At 23.6% G+C, this 20,708-nt stretch overlaps 1 protein-coding gene across 1 annotated transcript; it reads left to right on the top strand.

The window, feature by feature from the left end:
• The first annotated feature begins 61 nt into the window (after nt 1-61).
• Nucleotides 62-17,623, top strand: LOC140665918 (aminopeptidase N-like). Its single transcript, XM_072892521.1, has 17 exons — nt 62-398; nt 732-916; nt 1,035-1,791; nt 1,947-2,004; nt 7,527-8,141; nt 9,890-10,354; nt 10,875-11,064; nt 11,571-11,718; nt 11,906-11,984; nt 12,197-12,582; nt 13,037-13,317; nt 13,623-13,635; nt 14,229-14,409; nt 14,527-14,841; nt 14,937-15,006; nt 17,163-17,264; nt 17,413-17,623. Exons 3-17 carry the CDS (start codon nt 1,710-1,712, stop codon nt 17,551-17,553), a joined length of 3,126 nt encoding a protein of 1,041 aa, XP_072748622.1. The 5' UTR covers nt 62-398; nt 732-916; nt 1,035-1,709; the 3' UTR covers nt 17,554-17,623.
• The last annotated feature ends 3,085 nt before the right edge of the window (nt 17,624-20,708 follow it).

Below are 20,708 nucleotides of genomic sequence, written 5' to 3'. Positions count from 1 at the left end.
AGATCGCGCTTTCATGAGCGTAAGATGTCGCCATCTGCCAGCGAATTGGGTCATCCTTATTGTCAGTGTGTCACGTATCATGTGTCAGTGATTCATGGAGTCGCGTGGAGTTGTGAGATATATATGTTGAGCGAATTTTTGCATTGCTAAACGTTCCTTACAATTATGCTGTAATTATACGTGCCATTCTGAAAACGGTATCCAGCTCGAGCTCCGAAAACGTAAACATCGTCGTCGACGCATCAACGCGACACGAGAAAGCCTAACAAACGTGCGGCGCATCAAACATCAAATTGCCAGTTTGTCCGGCAGCAAAATGACAGCGAGTGACTACCACGGACGACAGTCTTTATCCGATTGCGGTTTTGATCGACGAGCTAGAAAACGAAGATGTCCAGGTAATTGTTGCTTACGACGATTAAGAGCGAGCTTTTTTTATTTCTTCGTCTTCCGAAATGTTCGTTTTCTTATTCAATCGCTAAATAAAGCGTTACCGACATAGCGGCAATTTTTGAAAAAAAAGCTAACATCCTTCGTCGAGTTTGTGAGCGATATATCTCAAAGATAATACGTATAATACAATTGAGAACACGTTCGTGCAATTGTTTATAAAAAAGAAGTCTGATTAAATTTTTAACTACTTTTTGCATTTGGACATTTAAAGTATGAAAATTGCTCTATTTCTACATACATTGATATATCTTAGTAGTATATTATTCTTTTTATTACAGCTACGTCTTAATTCTATCAAGAAACTATCAGCGATTGCACTTACACTAGGTATCGGACATACACGGAGTGAGTTAATATTATTTTTAATGAAGACTACGATGAGGATGAAGTTCTTGCATTGGCTGAACAACTCAGCATATTTATTCCTCTTATTGGTGGGCCAGAATATGTGCATTGTTTATTGGTAATAACAATGGATTTATTTTGAATAGTATTTAACACAAGTTCTACTGAGCGTCAGATATATTTTAATAATTTTTCTATTCTATCAAAAAAATATAAATCATAAATTTTTAATTTAGCCACCATTAGAATCTCTGGCTATTGTCGAAGAAACTATGGTTCGTGATAAAGCGGCGGAATCTTTAAGAAATATTGCAAGTTAACACAGTCCTGCAGATTTGGACACGACATTTGATGTCAAAATATGGTCGGTTTGAACCAAATATGACGTGATGTAATGGTGTAAAAATGACGGACTAATGTCACAGACCGATGATGACATTTCAAGACGTTAAAAAGACGTGACTTCATGACCATTTTGGACCTATTAGTGACATTTTAATGACATTTGATCATGAATCTTTTCCTCTAGCGTGAATTCGTAAAAAATGAAAAATTCATTTACAAATATTGAATTCATTAATGAAACTTTACACTTTTCACGAATTCACGCTAGAGGAAAAGATTCATGATTAAATGTCATGATCAAGTCCCAGGTTATAGAGGAAATTCATGTTAGGGCCCTGAGATATAGAGAATTGTGAATATCAAAATTATACACAAAATTGTTTTAATAATTTAAGATATTATAAAAAATTAAATGAGTTTTTAGTTAAAAAAAAATAATACTTAGGCTATTTATAATAATGACTTAAGAATGACGATATTATGACGGTTTTTCACAACATCATTACTACACAAAAAGACGTTTTAAATTAGACATTATTTGATCACGTGACGTCATTGAACCAGAAATGACCAGTTTTCGATGTCAAAATGACATGTGCTTGCTGCCTGGGTATGATCATCACACCCAGATTTACTCTAATTGTTATTGTTAGTAAATGTCAGATGAATAATTTATTATTTGTAAAAATCTAATAAAAGAAAAATTTTGTTAAATGCACACAATAATTATTTTTTGAGATATAAAATATACTTTGGACATTTGCTTTAATTTACATTAATTAAATATATTGTATATTTAATAGATTACCTGAGTACTACATTATATACTACGCTGTGGAACTTCGTTGCTACGCCATATCGGTGAGTATAAACTGTTTTTTTTTTTATTTTAATTGTGAGAAATAGATTTAGAAAAATTATTGAATATATGTATATAAAATGTATCTATAAGATTACAAATATTAGAATTGACCTAAATAATTTAAAGTAATTTTCTGACAATTATTAATATATATAAATTTACATTTAAATTTGCAATGATAATAAATACAATAATAAAATTTTATTAATTATTTGTTTTTATAAATTACCTACTAGTAAAAGCCATTATTTAATTTAAAATCATATTAAAAATTATAAAAATGTATTTATATAATATATATCAATAACGTTACTTTTTGATAAATTTTTTTAAGCATACATAATAATTATTTTAAAATATATTAAAATTAAGATCTTAATAAGAAAATTAAGAATTAAATGTAATCTTAATTTTACTTAATTTAGAAATAAGAAATCTCTCGCAAAATTAATTATTATCACTAATCTGTACACGAGAGATTTTTTACAAATTACCGGATACTCTATATGTATATATATATATATATATATATATATATATGTATATATATATATATATATATATATAGAGAGAGAGAGAGAGAGAGAGAGATAGACAGATAGATAGGTAGATAGCTCGTGATAGATGTCTGCATTTATAATCGACAACATTGTTGCGAAAAACTCAAATGTTATCGCGATTATAATGTTAACAGTATGTGAAGTTTATACTAAATTTTTTCTATGTACCTTATTTTTTTATAAATAAGCAACTAGAAAACTAAACGAATAAGCCATTTAAATTTTTAAAGTCACCCTTTATTATGCATAATTACTATTATTTATTATTTTCAATATATAATTATTATTATTTATTATTTTCAATATATTTAAAATAAAATATATGTATATATGATATACAGGCATACATATAATTTTAAATAAGAGAAATTTTTGGCAAAATTTTAGGAAATAATTTTTTGTCAAAAATTAAGAAGGGTTTTTCATATTATGCTTTTATTATGCTAATTATCGAAATACTATTCCGTTACACATTCTTATTAAATTTAAAAAATTTTGTTCAATAAAATTACTATTTATTGACAATAAATATTGATGAAGTTATTTTACATAGAGCTCGAACTTGAGAAATATTATGAGAAATATCATTGAGATTGAAGCATACAAAACTTATAATAAACGTATGAACAAGAAAAATGGAACTCTCTCTGAAATGGTAAACTTTATTCAAAATTAGATTTATATGAAGTTTTCTATTAATATTTATATCCGTACTATATGTCACAAGTATTTTGTCCTTTAATTATGTGAGTCTTTTAAGATGGCACAAATTTATTACATTAATTCAAAATAATCTGACTTAGGCAAATATTGAAGCTAGTTTTTACAAGTATAAAAATCTTGTGAAAGAATGGATGTCGTATGTTGACAAAAAACTATAAAGACGTTTTTCTGAAATCCGAGAAATAAAGAAATATTTTAAAATATATTCTTTCTTTTCTTAAAATATTAAGAACTTTTCAAAAGAAATTAATCCTGAATAATCATAATTACAGCAAAATATATGTATATATAATATTGTTTTTATACTAAGAAATTATCATATATAAATAATATTTATACTTAAATATGTAATATACATATTCATATATATACACATACATATATATATATATATATATATATATATATATTTACACATGTAAATATAATTACAGTTTAATATTATTAAGCATAATATTTTGTTAATATTATTCTTAATATATTATTATAAGAATTACTTTTAATTATTGTCTATGTGTATTTATGTGTATAAAATAAATAAAATAATAAATATGTAGCAATGACAACTGTTCAATAATATTATATATAATATATTTTAATAATATGATTTTGAATATACATATATTGTCACATAATTTATATTTAATTAATTAGTTAATAGTTATTATACGAACTTGAAAATTATTGTAGAATTTATACTATTTATTTATATTTTTAATATTATTAGTTAACTTTCTTCTTATATGTATCCACGTGTGCATTTTCCGATTTATAATAAATTATGTAATATTATTACTTTTGTTTAAAGGTTCCTATAATCCTATAATCAATTCTATTCTTATAATATCAAAATATTTCTTATAATTTTTATAATATCAATATCTCTCTTATCTAGTTTATTATTTTCACTATACAAATAGTTTATTTACTTGTTATATACATTCTGAAATAAATGTATTCTTGAATAAATGTTTTACAAAATTAATTTGTTTTAGAATAATTTTCAACACAAAATTATAAAATTTTAGTTTATTAATATAACAATCATAATATGGATATTGCAATTACATATACAGCTTTCGTAATTTTAATATTTTTGAGTTATAATTTTAATATTCTTAAGTTGTTGTTACTTGCCATAATTATTTTCTTATAGGCCACAATTACTTCCTTAATAATATTTAGACTAAAATATATTTTGTTTGATGTTGTATTGTTCGATGATTTAAGTTTAAGTGAGAATGAGAACGCAAAACAATTAAATAATAAATAATAATAAAATAAACAAATAAATAATAGTCAAGCAATTCAAAAATTTAAGTAACAAAAAGTCTCATAACATATTACGTTCATCAAATGATAATTAATCTATGTTTTAAAATACTTATTTTAATATTATAATTTTATATTTCACGTATGTACATGTATGTATAGTTTTTAAAATATTTTGACAATAAATTAATAATAACGTGGTGTATTTACGTTATAACGCGCCAATGTTCTCTTTGTCAGCTCTGTTATCGTACAACGACAGGAGTTTTAACATGATTAAAATGACTTTAATATATTATATTAATTAGAATAATAATAAAGTATTATTTACGGACTACGTAAAAAATAAATATGTGAAAGTACTCTGATATGGAAATTTTTAACGTGAAAAGATTATAAACTAATAATTACAGACATAGGAAGACATAAAAATTGATTTATTTCAAATTGTTTATTAAGTTCTACTCTATATATCTTTTATATATCTTTTAAAAAAAAGATACATTATATTTTATTTCTAATGATTCATCTTGTATATGAAAATATTATGTTATTTATAATACAATTCCTTTTGTTACTAGAATTAGTTGCAGTTGACATTGCGGTTACCACACACTGCAAACCGTTAATATCGTTATACCTATTATTATATCTGTACTATCAAAATCTTATCGTTCCAATAGATAATCAGAAATAAATAATTTCAATAACATATATCAGATATTATAACAAATACATACATACATAAAATCCTACTCAATTGTAGTTTAAAGTTATATTTATATGCATATTTTAAGAATTATTGATTGTGAGCTATTTGTGTATTTTATTTTGTGAATTTCGTATACATTTAAATAGTACTGAAGTATGAACTCACACGATGAGTATCTTAATTTCTAATAAATTTTAATCTTTATCTTAATTCCTTTTAAATTATTATTTTCAAAATTGTTGACATTTTAATAATTTCTTTTATTTCTTTTTTTTTTATAAACCTAGGTATATAATTATCTAAATTTTCATACATACAGTGTGCAACTGACAAGAAGTTAATTTCATTTATTATAATATTGCATATTGTTATAAAATGTTTTGAAATTAAGAAATTAAAGATTAAAGAACGGAAACTTTTTAAATATTTTTTATATTCAATTTATATATTTTTAAATGAATAATAAAAAATTAAATAATACAATTACAATGTTAAAAATTACAATTTTTAATATCGTACACACATTTATTCTATATACTTTTTCGTTATGGCACACAATCAATGATTTGCAAGATTAATTCGAATATTGATTCAATGTGTTCTATTCAAAACGAGTAGAAAGAAACAATAAACGTTTATTTTCTCTCGTCGTTAAAAAAATGTTTGTATGATTAATGAATACTTAGCTTTTATAATTAATATAGACTATAGAAATAAGCATAAAGCATTTTAACGTGATTAAAATGACTTTAACATATTATATTAATTAGAATAATTATAATATATTATTTACGTATTACATAAAAAATAAATATATGAAAGTACGTTGATATGGAAAATCTTCAATTCTCAACATGTAAAGATTATTATTTATAGACATAGGAAAATATAAATACTTATTTTTCTACATTGCTTATTAAATCGTATATGAAATTAACAAAATATATAATACATAAGTAAATATCAAAAATTAACATTATCAATGAATCTTAAAATATCACAAATATAATTCTAAATTTAAATTTTGTAGGATTTGATGACCTTTGATAAGTTGTAAATATATTTGTATTTATATATGTATTTATTATGATGTTTATTACATCGACATTGCCAGTTTTCGATTACTTCTTGAAGCGTTAAGATTACGATAGTACAGATTAACGGTTCACGGTGATAAAGTATCAACTTTAACTAGTTCTGAGAAGAAAAGGAATTGTATTAGAATTAACATCGCATTTTTAGTATACAAGGTAAGTCTCTAAAAACAATATTATATAGCTTTCTCTTTAAAGTACGTAAAAGACATATAAAACGCAATCTAAATAGTACTAAAATATAAACACATAAACTAAGATTTTATTTCCTTTAAAAATTATTTTCAAAATTGTTGAATTGTTGAACACATTTTATTAATTTCTTTTATTTCTCTCTCTCTCTCTCTTTTTTCAAAAAACCTATATATATATATTTTTTTTTAAATTTTATATACATATATTGTATATTGTATATTGTATATTTGACAAAAACACTAATTTTATTTATTAAAGTAGTGTTATGAAATTTGAAAATGAAATTTCTATTTAAAATGTAAAATTTGAATTGGAAATTTAAAGATTAAAAAAAGGAAAAATTTTTATATATTTCATATATATAACTTTTTAAATATTTAATCCATATATTTGTAAATAGGTAATACAATTATGATGTTAAAAATTTCCATGTTCATATAATACCGTGTACATGATTATTCTATATCTTTTCATAATATCAATAATAATTTGCAAGCTTACTTTAAAATCGATTACTGATTCAATATATATTTTTAAACAAATAATGAACAAACGATAAATTTTTCTCGTTACTAAAAAAAAGTGTATTATATATAATACATATAAAAACATTCAAATTGTTTTTGCTGGTGCGCACACACACATACACACACATACACACACGCGCGCGCCTATATATGTTGTATGTACAAATGCTGAAAAGACATACGAAAAAAGTCGAAAAAAATTTAAATTTTCCGTTGATTATTTGTTGCTAGTTTTTTGAAAATATGATCATTTACGAAACAACAAATTTTGAAAATAGCATGTTCATAAACATAGATCTGTCTATTATTCATCACGAATGAAATTTCTAATTATTTAAGAAAACTCATATTAAAAAATACTTTATAAATTTATTTACAGTAAAGTTTATTATTTATTATTATTTAAATTTTATTTTATATTTGTCTTTCTTTCAACAGGGACAGTTGTTACAGATACCTAAAAATTGACATGGCATTTCTAAGACTGTCATTTTATAGCGGTCTTATATTTATCACTATAATAACTTTTTCAATTAATGAAAATACGGGAAACTCATCAATTACATTTAGTGATTACTTTGGCGATATAAGGCCAGTGCGTTACGACGTCAAGTTAATACCATATTTCAATGAAGACAAGGAACATGAAATATATAAATATCACGATTACAAATTATATATAGAAGCGTATAAAAAAAAAGGCAACATTGTTTTTTACGGCGAATTAAGTGCCATTATCGATATTTCTCGTCCAATTACATATATATATTTAAATTCAACGGCATTAATGATTCTTTTATCTGGAGCGTTGACAAATGATTCATCCATGTATACTGCAGACTTACAAAATAAGACTGTAGATACCAATGTTAAATATTTACGTGCGCAATATATTAAGTATAAAAATGAAAAGCAAATTTGCATTTTATATTTCAATGAAATTTTAAGTGGACGTTACAGATTAATTACAAAATTTGTCACTGCAATTAATAACACGGAAAACATTATTACTTCTTTGAAGACTATAGTTGCAAGGGGAGAATCATTCGAAATGTGAGTAATATTAAGAGTACAATAAATATATAAATTTTTGTCATTGTTGTTCTCGTATCCTTTATTATCTCTTTTTATAATATTTAATCTTATAATACTTTATATCACTATCTTTGTTTTACTTTATATCATTTAACGTTTTATACTATTTTTGAATTGTTAATCAATTCTATTTATTATTAATTACATGATGAATAAATTTAAAAAATGTATTTTCATGGAAAGGTGAATAGTTTAGATGGGTATGCAATAATTAATACTTTATGTCATTTTATTATATATGTGCATGAAATAAAAAATAAAATATTTCTGTACTTTTTTACGCGCCTGTGTTCTATATATATATATATATATATATATATATATATATATATATATTTATAAAATTGAGTGTATCGTAACCAAATTTTATGTGAAAGCGATGATTTCTTTAATCAATTTAAAGATAATTTCGCCTTAACAAAAATATTAAGTCATCAATTTAATAATTTTCAAGTTATGAGATTGAACAAAAAAGGTTTTTTGCAAATTAAACTTTTTGGCGTTAAGAGATTAACATATATAATAACATTTTTCAGTTAAATTTACAGTTAACTTTTAAAAAATTTTAATTTAAAGTTTACAATTAAGTAAACAGATATAATAACAAAAATTAAAAGTTTTAAAATAATGATGACCTCCTTTGACATTTTCGAAAAAAAAATTATTTTTAAATTGGTCAAAGAATCCGTTTATTAAAAGTATATCTGATAATTATATCTTGTACATGTGCATGTGTGTGCGTGTGCGTGTATGTGTGTACCAAAACGCTATGGCTAGATTAAACTATACAGTGTGAGTCGTTCAAAATGTTACAAAATTATATCTCAAAACAAAGCATTTTAAAAAAAATGTCTCATATAAAAGTTTTGCAATTTTAAAAGGAACGTCATTCACCCTGGAAGCCGTTTCAAGATCACATAAAAATCACTTTTAATTTTAAAAAAATCACCTTTCTCAAAGAACACACCTATTCTATATTCTTATAGCTCATCTCAAGAGCTTTTTAAAATACTATAATAGTGTTTTTATTAAGTACTTTTCGAGTTATAAGGTTCAAAAGATATAGTTCTTTTATATGAAATACGAAATACTTTAAAACATTCAGTTTTCGATAATTTTACCTTAATACTTTTATGTGCAGAATAATGAGATGAATCAATTGGTGTAAAAAAACGCAGTTGTGTTTAAAAAAAATATGTAAGTGCAAATTTATATATATTTTTTTAAGACAACTGTGCGTCTTTGTATACGAATTGATTCGTTTTATTATTTATGCATATAAATATTGAAACTAGATAATCAAAAAATCAATATTTTATGCTTGAATTGTATAGTATAATTAAAGTATAAATGTTTACTTCGTAAACTTAAACAATTAAATTTTTAGCCATCATAGTTTTATAAAATTTCACGCAGAATATTGTAAATAATCGACATATATAAAAAAATTTAAGATAATTAAAAAAAATGAAAATGTCTTTTAAAACTGGAAAAAGTCACGAGTAAACAAAAATTTATTTATATGCACTATGTAACGGACTCAAATTCATGTAAATTTTTCTTATTCAACTTTCTTTTAACTTGAATCAATTACGACATTTGTTTGGACATTTACGGACAGACACTCTGTATATATAATGCTTTTGATTATTAAAAATCATTGTAATTTATAACAATATTATTAAAATATTATTAAAATGTCGTAGGCCGGACGTAATACATTTTCAGGCGATTGGAGCCCGACGATTGTTTCCATGCTGGGACAAGCCGACAATCCAGGCCACTTTCAACATTGCCATAAAGCATCATCATAAATACAAAGTTTTTTCAAATATGCTGCCACAAAAAAAGGAAACATGCAAACATGAAATGCATGAAACCGAAACATATATGAAGTGGACATGCTTTAATACTACTCCTCCAATGTCCACTTATATCGTGACGGTTGTAATCTCGTCAGCAGATATCTCTAAATTTGAGACCATAGGATCTAGAATCATTACATGGCGTAGACCCGAATCAGATCATATTGAATTTGCTGAAACGATAGCAACCGAAGCAATAATAATATTTGAAGGTGAATGGAAAAAATTGAAAGTACCAAAAGTACAATTTATAGTAATCCATTGTTTGCTATATGACAATGAGATGTGGGGCCTTCTGTTAAATAGGTAATTCAAAAATTTTTAAAAATATCAATTTATTCAAATACAATTTATATATGAAGCAAAATTAGAAATAATTAAATTAAAAATATAAAATTAGAAATTAGTAATACATACGTTAAAATATAATTGTTTTAATGTAGAATTTTTATACATGTACATTATTATATATATATTTTTATAACTAATTATAGGTTGATTTCAATCATATATACATATATATATCACGTATATGACAATAATTTATGTTAGAATTTGTATATAATCTGTATATATATAATTATAGATTGACTTCAATACATCATATATACATATGTATATCACGTATATGACAATAATTTATGTCACAATTTTTATATAATCGGTATAAAACAATATAAAAAACAATATACAATTATACCATATCGATTATATTATCCGTTAGAAGATATTCTTAATTTTAAATCAGAAAATATGTCAAAATTATTATTTGGCCAAGTTTATGTAATTACTAAGCTCTTGCAAATTTAATTTTCATATTTTTTAGTGAAACAGATATTATTTACGATAAAAATCTGGATTCTGTTGCGCATAAAATAAAAGTAGCGCGGTTGATAGGGCGCAAAGTGGCATATCAATGGTTTGCTGATATAATAAATCCATTTTGGTCATCTGAGTTATGGTTAATCGATGGTCTTACTACTATGTATGGACTTTATGCTATCAATACTCTCATGGTAATTTTTTTATATTGTTTTAGTAATATTCTTAATGTATCAATTATGTATAAAGTATTTATTATATATTTTTATATTTCTTATGGTTTTATGTTAAATAAAATATTATTTTATTTGTATAAGTAGATATAATCTTTATTATAAGAAAATAAAAAGGTTTTAAACGATTTTTAACATTAAATGTGTCGTATAAAAATTGCTAAAGCTATTTATAAATCTTTGTCGTATCTGGAAAGACTAAATTGTATATTGGTTCTCGATATTCTAAAATTATAAAATTTTCAATGCGGAAAAAAATAATACCATAATTTTCAATTATTTCAAATGGTTTTAAATGACATGACTATTTCAAATAGTTTTAAATGAACTTACACATTATTATAAAAAAATTTTACTATATTTGGTCATATTGATAAAATACAAATTTATATTGAATAAAAGCATTAAATGTGTATATTTCATTCGACAAAATATTCATTCGCTCATATTAAATCTTTCTGCTTTAGGATTACGAAAATTCCGAAATGTTGGATTTATTTGTAGTTCAGGTTTATTATGAATCACTTCGTTTGGAGACTCACAATCAGTCTTTTATAAAGGAAGCCAATTTTTCCGAAAATAATGCATTTTCTTCTTTTTACGGTTACGTTAAAGGTAAAAACATCAATAAATGTATTTGAATGAATCAAGTCAGTAAATATATTTGAATATAAGTATATATATATATATATTTACATATGTACATATTAGTAAATTAAAATTTAAAAAATTATAAAAAATGTAGTTAAAAGACTTCTAGGAAAACTTATATATAAATCACATTTTATTATTTGAATTGTAGCACCTTTAATATTACGTATGCTGCAGAATGTAATTACCGATAACATGTTTCACCGGAAGATTCATGAACATTTAAATATGTGAGTATATTATGAAATATATTGTATACAGCATTTTAATATATTATTTACTTATACATTATAGAACCTAGCATATAAAATACTAAATACTGCAATTATGTAAGCTGTATAAAGTGTATAAATTAAATAACACTTTGATATTTTTTTTATACGTAATTTATTATCAGTACCGATTTTACTGTGTCAATAATGCCAATTTTTAACCAATATAGTGAGTTTAAGTCGAAGAATCTTCTCCAAAATTTATGGCTCACTATGCAAGATATTTTAAGCAAATTATATCCTGAGAAAGAACTAATGCTTCCTTCAACAATAGTAAATGATTGGATGAAATCTATAAATTATCCTGTGTTAAAAATAACGCGAGATATTTCAAATAAAGCAAATATATATAATATAATAATAGAAAATTATGAAATACTTAAAAAATACGCTTTGTGGGTACCTGTAACTTATACCTCTCAGAATAATCCAAATTTTAGCAAGCTTAGAATTCCGCTTTACGACAAAAGATTAATACTTTTGTCGTCGTCCCAGCCAAATTGCCAAGTTTCTGTGAAAGATAATGGTTGGGTAATATTAAATTTACGACAAACTGGTGAATATTGATTAACAAATTTATTATATTTCTACATAATTAAAATATTAAATCATTATATAATGTTAACTATATTCTTTTTTAATAACATTACGCAATATATAAATAAATACATAGTAACATTATATAATATTTTAAAAAATATTGTATGACGTATTCTCTGCATTTTACTATCGATTAACGTGAAATAAATTCAATTTTGCATGTGTTATTATTTAAGCTAAAATAAATATAAATGGATTTATAATTTCTTATATAGTTTCATTCTACGCAATATTACTACAAATATAACTCTAAAATTATGTTTTTCTTAATTATTATAAATTGTCTTTCTTCTTTTAATACTTGGATAATTACTCAAATATTTAAAATGCAGATAATTAAAAATATTTTTTAATAAATATAATAAATCAATTAAGTGACAATTTAATAATATAAAAATTATTTACTACAGGATACTATCGCGTTAATTACGATCCTGAAAACTGGCAAAAAATTGCAGAATATTTGAACTCTATAGAATATACAAAAATACATGTTCTTAATCGTGCTAAAATCATCGACGATGCATTTTATTTTATGATAAATGGCCAACTCAATTCTTTCCTATTCTGGAACTTGACGAGCTATCTTGGACAAGAGACAAATTATATAGCATGGTATCCTATGATAAAAGCTTTTGAACACATGTCGAGCATATTTCCATTTCCAGATAAAGAAGTTCAAAATATCAAGGTAAATAATAGAATTAATAAGTTAAAGAGTTTTTAAATTATTTTATGTCATATTTTCCAAGAAAATAAAATATATGTAGCTAAAAAGGTTCAAGTATGTTTTTTTTTTACTCTTATTTAAGATAAATTAAAATCTCTTTTATTTAAGAAAAGTTTTTATTTCAGTTTTATATTATAATTGTTAAACATACATTAGATTTTTGAATATATATTTTTCTCATATGTTAAAGTAATTTTCTATTAAAATTTCAATTTAAAATAATATGTACGTATAGTAATAAAAAAAGATCGGTAATTTTGTAAGAGTATCAGATGTTGTTAATAAATTAAAGTGAACGTTTGAGAAGTGAGAATAAGCTATATATATATAAATATATATATATATATATATATATATATATATATATACACATACACACATACTAATATATGTATCCAGAATGTTTATGAAAAACCACTGGAATTGTAAAAATTAACTTACTGAATGAAATATTGATTCATATTGATTCAGTAAATGAGATACATTTATTCTGTTTGGTCGAGCGTTTTTTAGTAACTTCAAAAGTTTTTATACGTATAAACACAAATATTTTACGTTAACATAATGTGGGATAATATTGGATGGTAGAATATGTTGGATAATGTTGAGGATAAAACGAGATTCATTTCTTCTCCAACAAAATAGAGTTCCACTCAAATCGTGTCCATACAAAACTAGACATTCAAACTTTTTAACTTATTTTCACATGAAGAGACATCAAGGGATGTAATGTTAGGACTTTGCAGTGGCTGTTCAATCTGCCTGCTTCTCTTTCAATCTACTTGTTCAGAAATTGAATGTCCAACGCTACACGCTTACTATAAACCGATATAATTATTTGACTTGGATAACTTTTAGGAGAAAATAAAAAAATATATTGACCAATCTACTTGAGAAAATAAAATACGAAGAAGAGCCTAAGGAAAGTGATCTTACTAAATGTTTAAGGCAAGAAGCTATTAAATGGTTGTGTATTCTCGATGACCCAAATTGCCTCATAAAAGCTTATGACAAATTGATTTTGCATATTGTATATATGTCGGATAAAAATAAGTAATTTTTCTAAGTATTTACAGTTTTTTACCATTATTCGTACATTCAATTATTGAATCAAGATACAATATAGCGCTAAATATGTTTATATCAAACTTTTATTTTTGGATGTTGTAGAGTTTTACCGTGGTGGCAAGAGTGGTTATACTGTAAAGGTTTGATGTCAGCAGAGAGTCATATTTGGCGTATGGTGAAGGACAATTCAACGGAAAAATATAATAATAATGATAGACTTTTAGAATTTTTAGCTTGTGCTTCAAATGAAATTATAGAAGAATATTTAGAATCAATAATGTTCAAACATAACGAAACATATAATGAAATACAAATCAAGAGAAATATGATTAGTTTTTTTTTTATTATTGCAAAACATGTAAAGCACAATAATGTGTTTTTGAAAATATTAAACAATTTTGGTAAATTAAGGCCAAGGTAATAACTAGAAATTTTTTCTTGAACTAATACTTTTTACAATTACGAAAATTGATTACGCATAATAACTATATGTGTTGTTTTGTTTTTTATAGAAGTATCAATGGACTTGCCATTATTATTGCCATTATTAATCATATGTATTCTGAAGAACAATTAAGAGCGGTAAATATTATAGACCTGATTATCTTTTTCATAATTAAGCTTACTTATATCTCATGTATATATATATATATATATATATATATATATATATATATATATATATATATTGCAGGCTTTTGTAAAATCAACTTTCTTTATAAAAAAAAACTCAGCTTTTTATAAAACGCCGAATCTTTATAAGTTAGCATTTAAAGATTTACAAAGTGTCTGTAACACATATACTACCAAAGATAATTTTTTGTTGAAAAATAATAATGATCTTTCATATAACCATATATTCCTATATCACTCTCTTGAGAATTACACTATTCTAAAAGAAGAGGTAAAGATTAAGTTTTTACTTATTTTTCCTAAATTTTGGACAAATTAAAAAAATGAAATTTGATGGTAAATTACAACTGGCAACAAGGATACTTTTAATTATATTTTTAAAATTTTTTCGCATCATTAAATAAAAGAATAAAATTGTGCATAATATTGTATTTATTTATTTACATGCAAAATTTGTACTTAAATTATTGATTTTACAAAAATAATAAAACAAATAAAAAGTTTCTAAAGAAATCAAGTTTTCTAACGTATATTTTTAAATGATGACATTGTAGGCTGTTAAAAAGTCCTAATAAAAAATTGAATAAGGATTGCTTAATAAGAAAAAACATAAGTTTATTCTTTTATAACATTACAAGAAAATTTAAAAAATATAAGTATTTCTTTTAGTAAGAAATGTCCATTAAATTTCATTTCTTTTAACTTGTCTAAAATTTGAGGAAAAAAATAAGAACCTAATTTTTACTTTTCTGTTTAGAGGAATGTAACTGCTCAGAGAGGAGTATATGCTTATATGTATAAAAACCCCTTTTAATTTCGACGCATTTTCGACTTCTAAAATTTATTGCTTTTATTTAGAATTATTATCTATATATCTATATATCTATATGTATATATATATATATATATATATATACATATATATATATATATACATATATATGTATATATATATATATATATATATATATATATATATATATATCATGTATACATATATATAATATTTTATTATAAATATATTGAAAATGATAAATAATGATAATTATGCATATTAAAAGCCTATTAAGAGCATATTCAAAGATTTGAATAACCTTTACATATTGTGTATGGGCCTTGACCCTGAATAACATTCAAAAGGTTTTATTCGTCGCTCGTTGTTTATTAAAAAGTTATAAGCAACAAAAAAAGAACAAGTAAATTTAACAAATTTCATATAATTTTCGACACTATGTACATTTTATAAAATGTGCTTTTAGTATATATTAGTATTTACTAATTACCTACACATGAATAAATAAACCATACTTAATTTTATCACACTTTTTACTTTCTGGATTTCCAAAATCTTTAGCGAAGCGAATTCTGTTACGTCACCTCTCTTTTCAGTGCAAAACGAGATTTATTACTGCACGATTCTACATGGGTTTTGAACTGTTTACGCAACGCGAGATCAAAATTATTAACGTATATAAGTATAACAGTTATGTACAGATTGAGTTATGTTGCATATATTTTTGTATAACATACATCATATATTTACTTCTCAAATGTACAAGGAGTGGGAAAATGTTGGTCTTATACCTGAAAAAGTTTAGATTATCGAGCTTAATATACATTTTTACATATTAAAACTGTACCCTAAAATCTGAAAATTATTGTAATTTGTGAAAATCTTTTTTTTATAACTTTTTAATAAACAATAAGTGACGCCTAAAAGCTATCGATTACTTAAAGTCATAACACTTTACGTTAAGATCATTCAAATCCGTGAGGTCATAACATATGTCCAGGTCATTTAAATCTTTGAAGTCACCCTATATTGTGCATAATTACTATTATTTATTATTTTCAATATATTTAAAATAAAATATATGCATATATGATATATAGGCATACATATAATTTTAAATAAGAGAAATTTTTGGCAAAGTTTTAGGAAATAATTTTTTGTCAAAAATTAAGAAGGGTTTTTCAAATTATGCTTTTATTAAGCTAATTGCCGAAATACTATTTCGTTACACATTCTTATTAAATTTAAAAAATTTTGTTAAATAAAATTACTATTTATTGACAATAAATATTGATGAAGTTATTTTACATAGATCTTGAACTTTAGAAATATTATGGGAAATATCATTGAGATTGAAGCGTACAAAACTAATTTTATGCGTATATACAAGAAAAATGGAACTTGCCCTGAAAAGGTAAACTTTATTCAAAATTACATTTATATTAAGTTTTCTATTAATATTTATATCTGTAATATATGTCACAAGTATTTTGTTCTTTAATTATGTGAGTCTTTTAAGATGGCACAAAATTATTACATTAATTCAAAATAATCTGACTTAGGCAAATATTGAAGCTAGTTTTTACAAGTATAAAAATATTATGGAAGAATGGATGTCGGGTGCTTACAAAAAACTACAAAGACGTTTATCTGAAATCGGAGAAATAAAGAAATATTTTAAGATATATTCTTTCTTTCCTTAAAATATTAAGAAGTTTTCAAAAGAAATTAATCCTGAATAATCATAATTACAACAAAATATATGTATATATAATATTGTTTTTATACTAAGAAATTATCATATATAAACAATATTTATACTTAAATATATAATATACATATTCATATATATGCACATACATATATATATTTATATATTTATATATATATATATATATATATATATATATATATATATTTACACATGTAAATATAATTACAGTTTAATATTATTAAGCATAATATTTTGTTAATATTATTCTTAATATATTATTATAAGAATTACTTTTAATTATTGTCTATGTGTATATATGTGTATAAAATAAATAAAATAATAAATATGTAGCAATGACAACTGTTCAATGATATTATATATAATGTATTTTATTAATATGATTTTGAATATACATATATTGTCACATAATTTATATTTAATTAATTAGTTAATAGTTATTATACGAACTTGAAAATTATTGTAGAATTTATACTATTTATTTATATTTTTAATATTATTAGTTAACTTTCTTCTTATATGTATCCACGTGTGCATTTTCCGATTTATAATAAATTATGTAATATTATTACTTTTGTTTAAAGGTTCCTATAATCCTATAATCAATTCTATTCTTATAATATCAAAATATTTCTTATAATTTTTATAATATCAATATCTCTCTTATCTAGTTTATTATTTTTATTATACAAATAGTTTATTTATTTGTTATATACATTCTGAAATAAATGTATTCTCGATTAAATGTTTTACAAAATTAATTTATTTTAGAATAATGATGACCTCTTTTGACATTTTCGAAAAAAAAATTATTTTTAAATTGGTCAAAAAATCTGTTTATTAAAAGTATATCTGATAATTATATCTTGTACATGTGCATGTGTGTGTGTGTGCGTGTATGTGTGTACCAAAACGGTATGGCTAGATTAAACTATACTGTGTGAGTCGTTCAAAATGTTACAAAATTATATCTCAAAAACAAAGCATTTAAAAAAAAATGTCTCCTATAAAAGTTTTGCAATTTTAAGAGGAACGTCATTCACCCTGGAAGCCGTTTCAAGATCACATAAAAATTTAAAAAATCACTTTTCTCAAAGAACACTCCTATTCTATATTACATACTACCAGTGTTGCGCTTAGATAATTTGAAATAATCTACATATAGATATGATAAAATATAATGCGTCTATATCTGAGATAAAATAAAGATAATCTTAATTTAAATATATCTAAATAAAAAATAAATTAGTTGAATGTTTTATTTAGATACTTTTAAGATAATATTCAAAATTACAATTTATATAAAAATAATATACTTCAGAAAACTATAAAAAATATAAGCATACATTTCAGCTTAATACATTAAAGGTTTAGAGTTAAATTACAAATTTTTATTTTTTAAAAACATTAATTTTTCCAACATATTATCAGATAAACGATTTCTTTGAGGTACAAATATCTGTTGCCCGCAACTAAAAAGACGCTCCATTGGCGCGGATGATGGTAATGTGTTATATTTTATAGAAATATGATATATATAGTGTTATACAGTGTAAGTTTTTTATCTTAAGACATTTAAATATTTGAAGAAATACGTATCGCATGAAAAAATGTTTGAGACAAAAGTTATATGGTTTCGAGGGGGCCATAAGATGGTACTATTAGTTTGACCTTGAATAATCGTTTGAAGGTCATATAAAGGTCGCCTTGAATTTTTTAAAGGGACACCCTATATATTTTTGCATATTCTTGTAGCTTACCTCGAGAACTTTCCAAAACACTATGATAAAGTATTTTTTCACTAATAACTTTTCGAGTTATAAGACTTAAAAGTTTCAGCATTTTGACATAAAATACAAAATATCTTTTAAAATATTTGTTTTTCGATAATCTTACCCTAATACTTTTATGCATAGAATAATGAGACAAATCAATTGGTGTAAAGAAACTGCATCGTTATCTTTAAAAAAAAGTATGTAGTTGCATGTTGCAAATTGCATTATTCTATGCATAAAAGTATTAGAGTAAGATTATCGAAAAACAAATATTTTAAAAGATATTTTGTATTTTATGTCAAAATGCTGAAACTTTTAAGTCTTATAACTTTTGGTTGATACTTACTAATCACACTTTTGTATAAAGACCTTAATCTGTTCAACGTGATATTTATTTTTAGACTAATATGACAATTCGCCGTATTGTTGACTTATTAGTACTCTAACTAGATATTCTACGATTAATTCTTAAGTAAATTTTTTAAACAAACTTTTGATAAGAATGACACTAAACACAGTATAATTTGATTATAAATACATGTTCAAGTATAAACTTGACGCGTAATGTATAAATAATTCAGAAGAATGAGAGTATTCATGATGATCCATTATGTAATCTGACATAGTTGTTTAATTTTTTATTCTTAAAATTCTCATCTTAATGTGCCATAAAATTATTAAATATTCCCCCAATTTATTTTAAAAAAATGCTTAATTATCTCTTTGTCGGCTTACTTGTGCAAATATTACCAAAACCCGCTTGAAACTAATATCAGTCAATCAAATCAACGAATGCATGCAGAATCTCAAATGAAGAGTGAGCGCTTAGTGAGCAACTGTTCGTGATTAGCATATATTCTTATCTTATATTCTAAAAGTTACACCAATCATGAATAACCGCTCAATGAACAGTCGTGCTTCTAGATGCACGCAAGATCACGCGAAATCTATCGAAAACCGCCGAGCAGTTTTGAATAATTTTGATGCGAGAATTTAAAATTATTTAAATAAGTAATTATGGAGAATAGATGTAATTCGCGAGATATATCGAAAATATAATATTTTCTCTTGAAAAATTCATCACGTAAAAATGAATATTTGACACGATAATACACGCATTCGAATTTTTGGTGACATATATATATATCTATATAATTACTTCCCTGGGAAAAAAAGTTGGCTATATATGGATTTTGTCAATATCTGATCATGTCTTATCAAGTATAGTCATATATGATATTATATGATAATTAAATATAAAGTCGTATGATATCATATATGATTTTATTTAATTATCATATTATTATATATAACTACAGTCGGACCTCTTATCCTATGACTCTCTTATGCT

The sequence above is a fragment of the Anoplolepis gracilipes genome, chromosome 5, assembly GCF_047496725.1.
Source record: "Anoplolepis gracilipes chromosome 5, ASM4749672v1, whole genome shotgun sequence".
In the NCBI taxonomy this organism is placed as follows: Eukaryota; Metazoa; Arthropoda; class Insecta; order Hymenoptera; family Formicidae; genus Anoplolepis; species Anoplolepis gracilipes.
The sequence above is the reverse complement of the archived record's forward strand: the minus strand, read 5'-3'. Positions and strand labels throughout refer to the sequence as shown.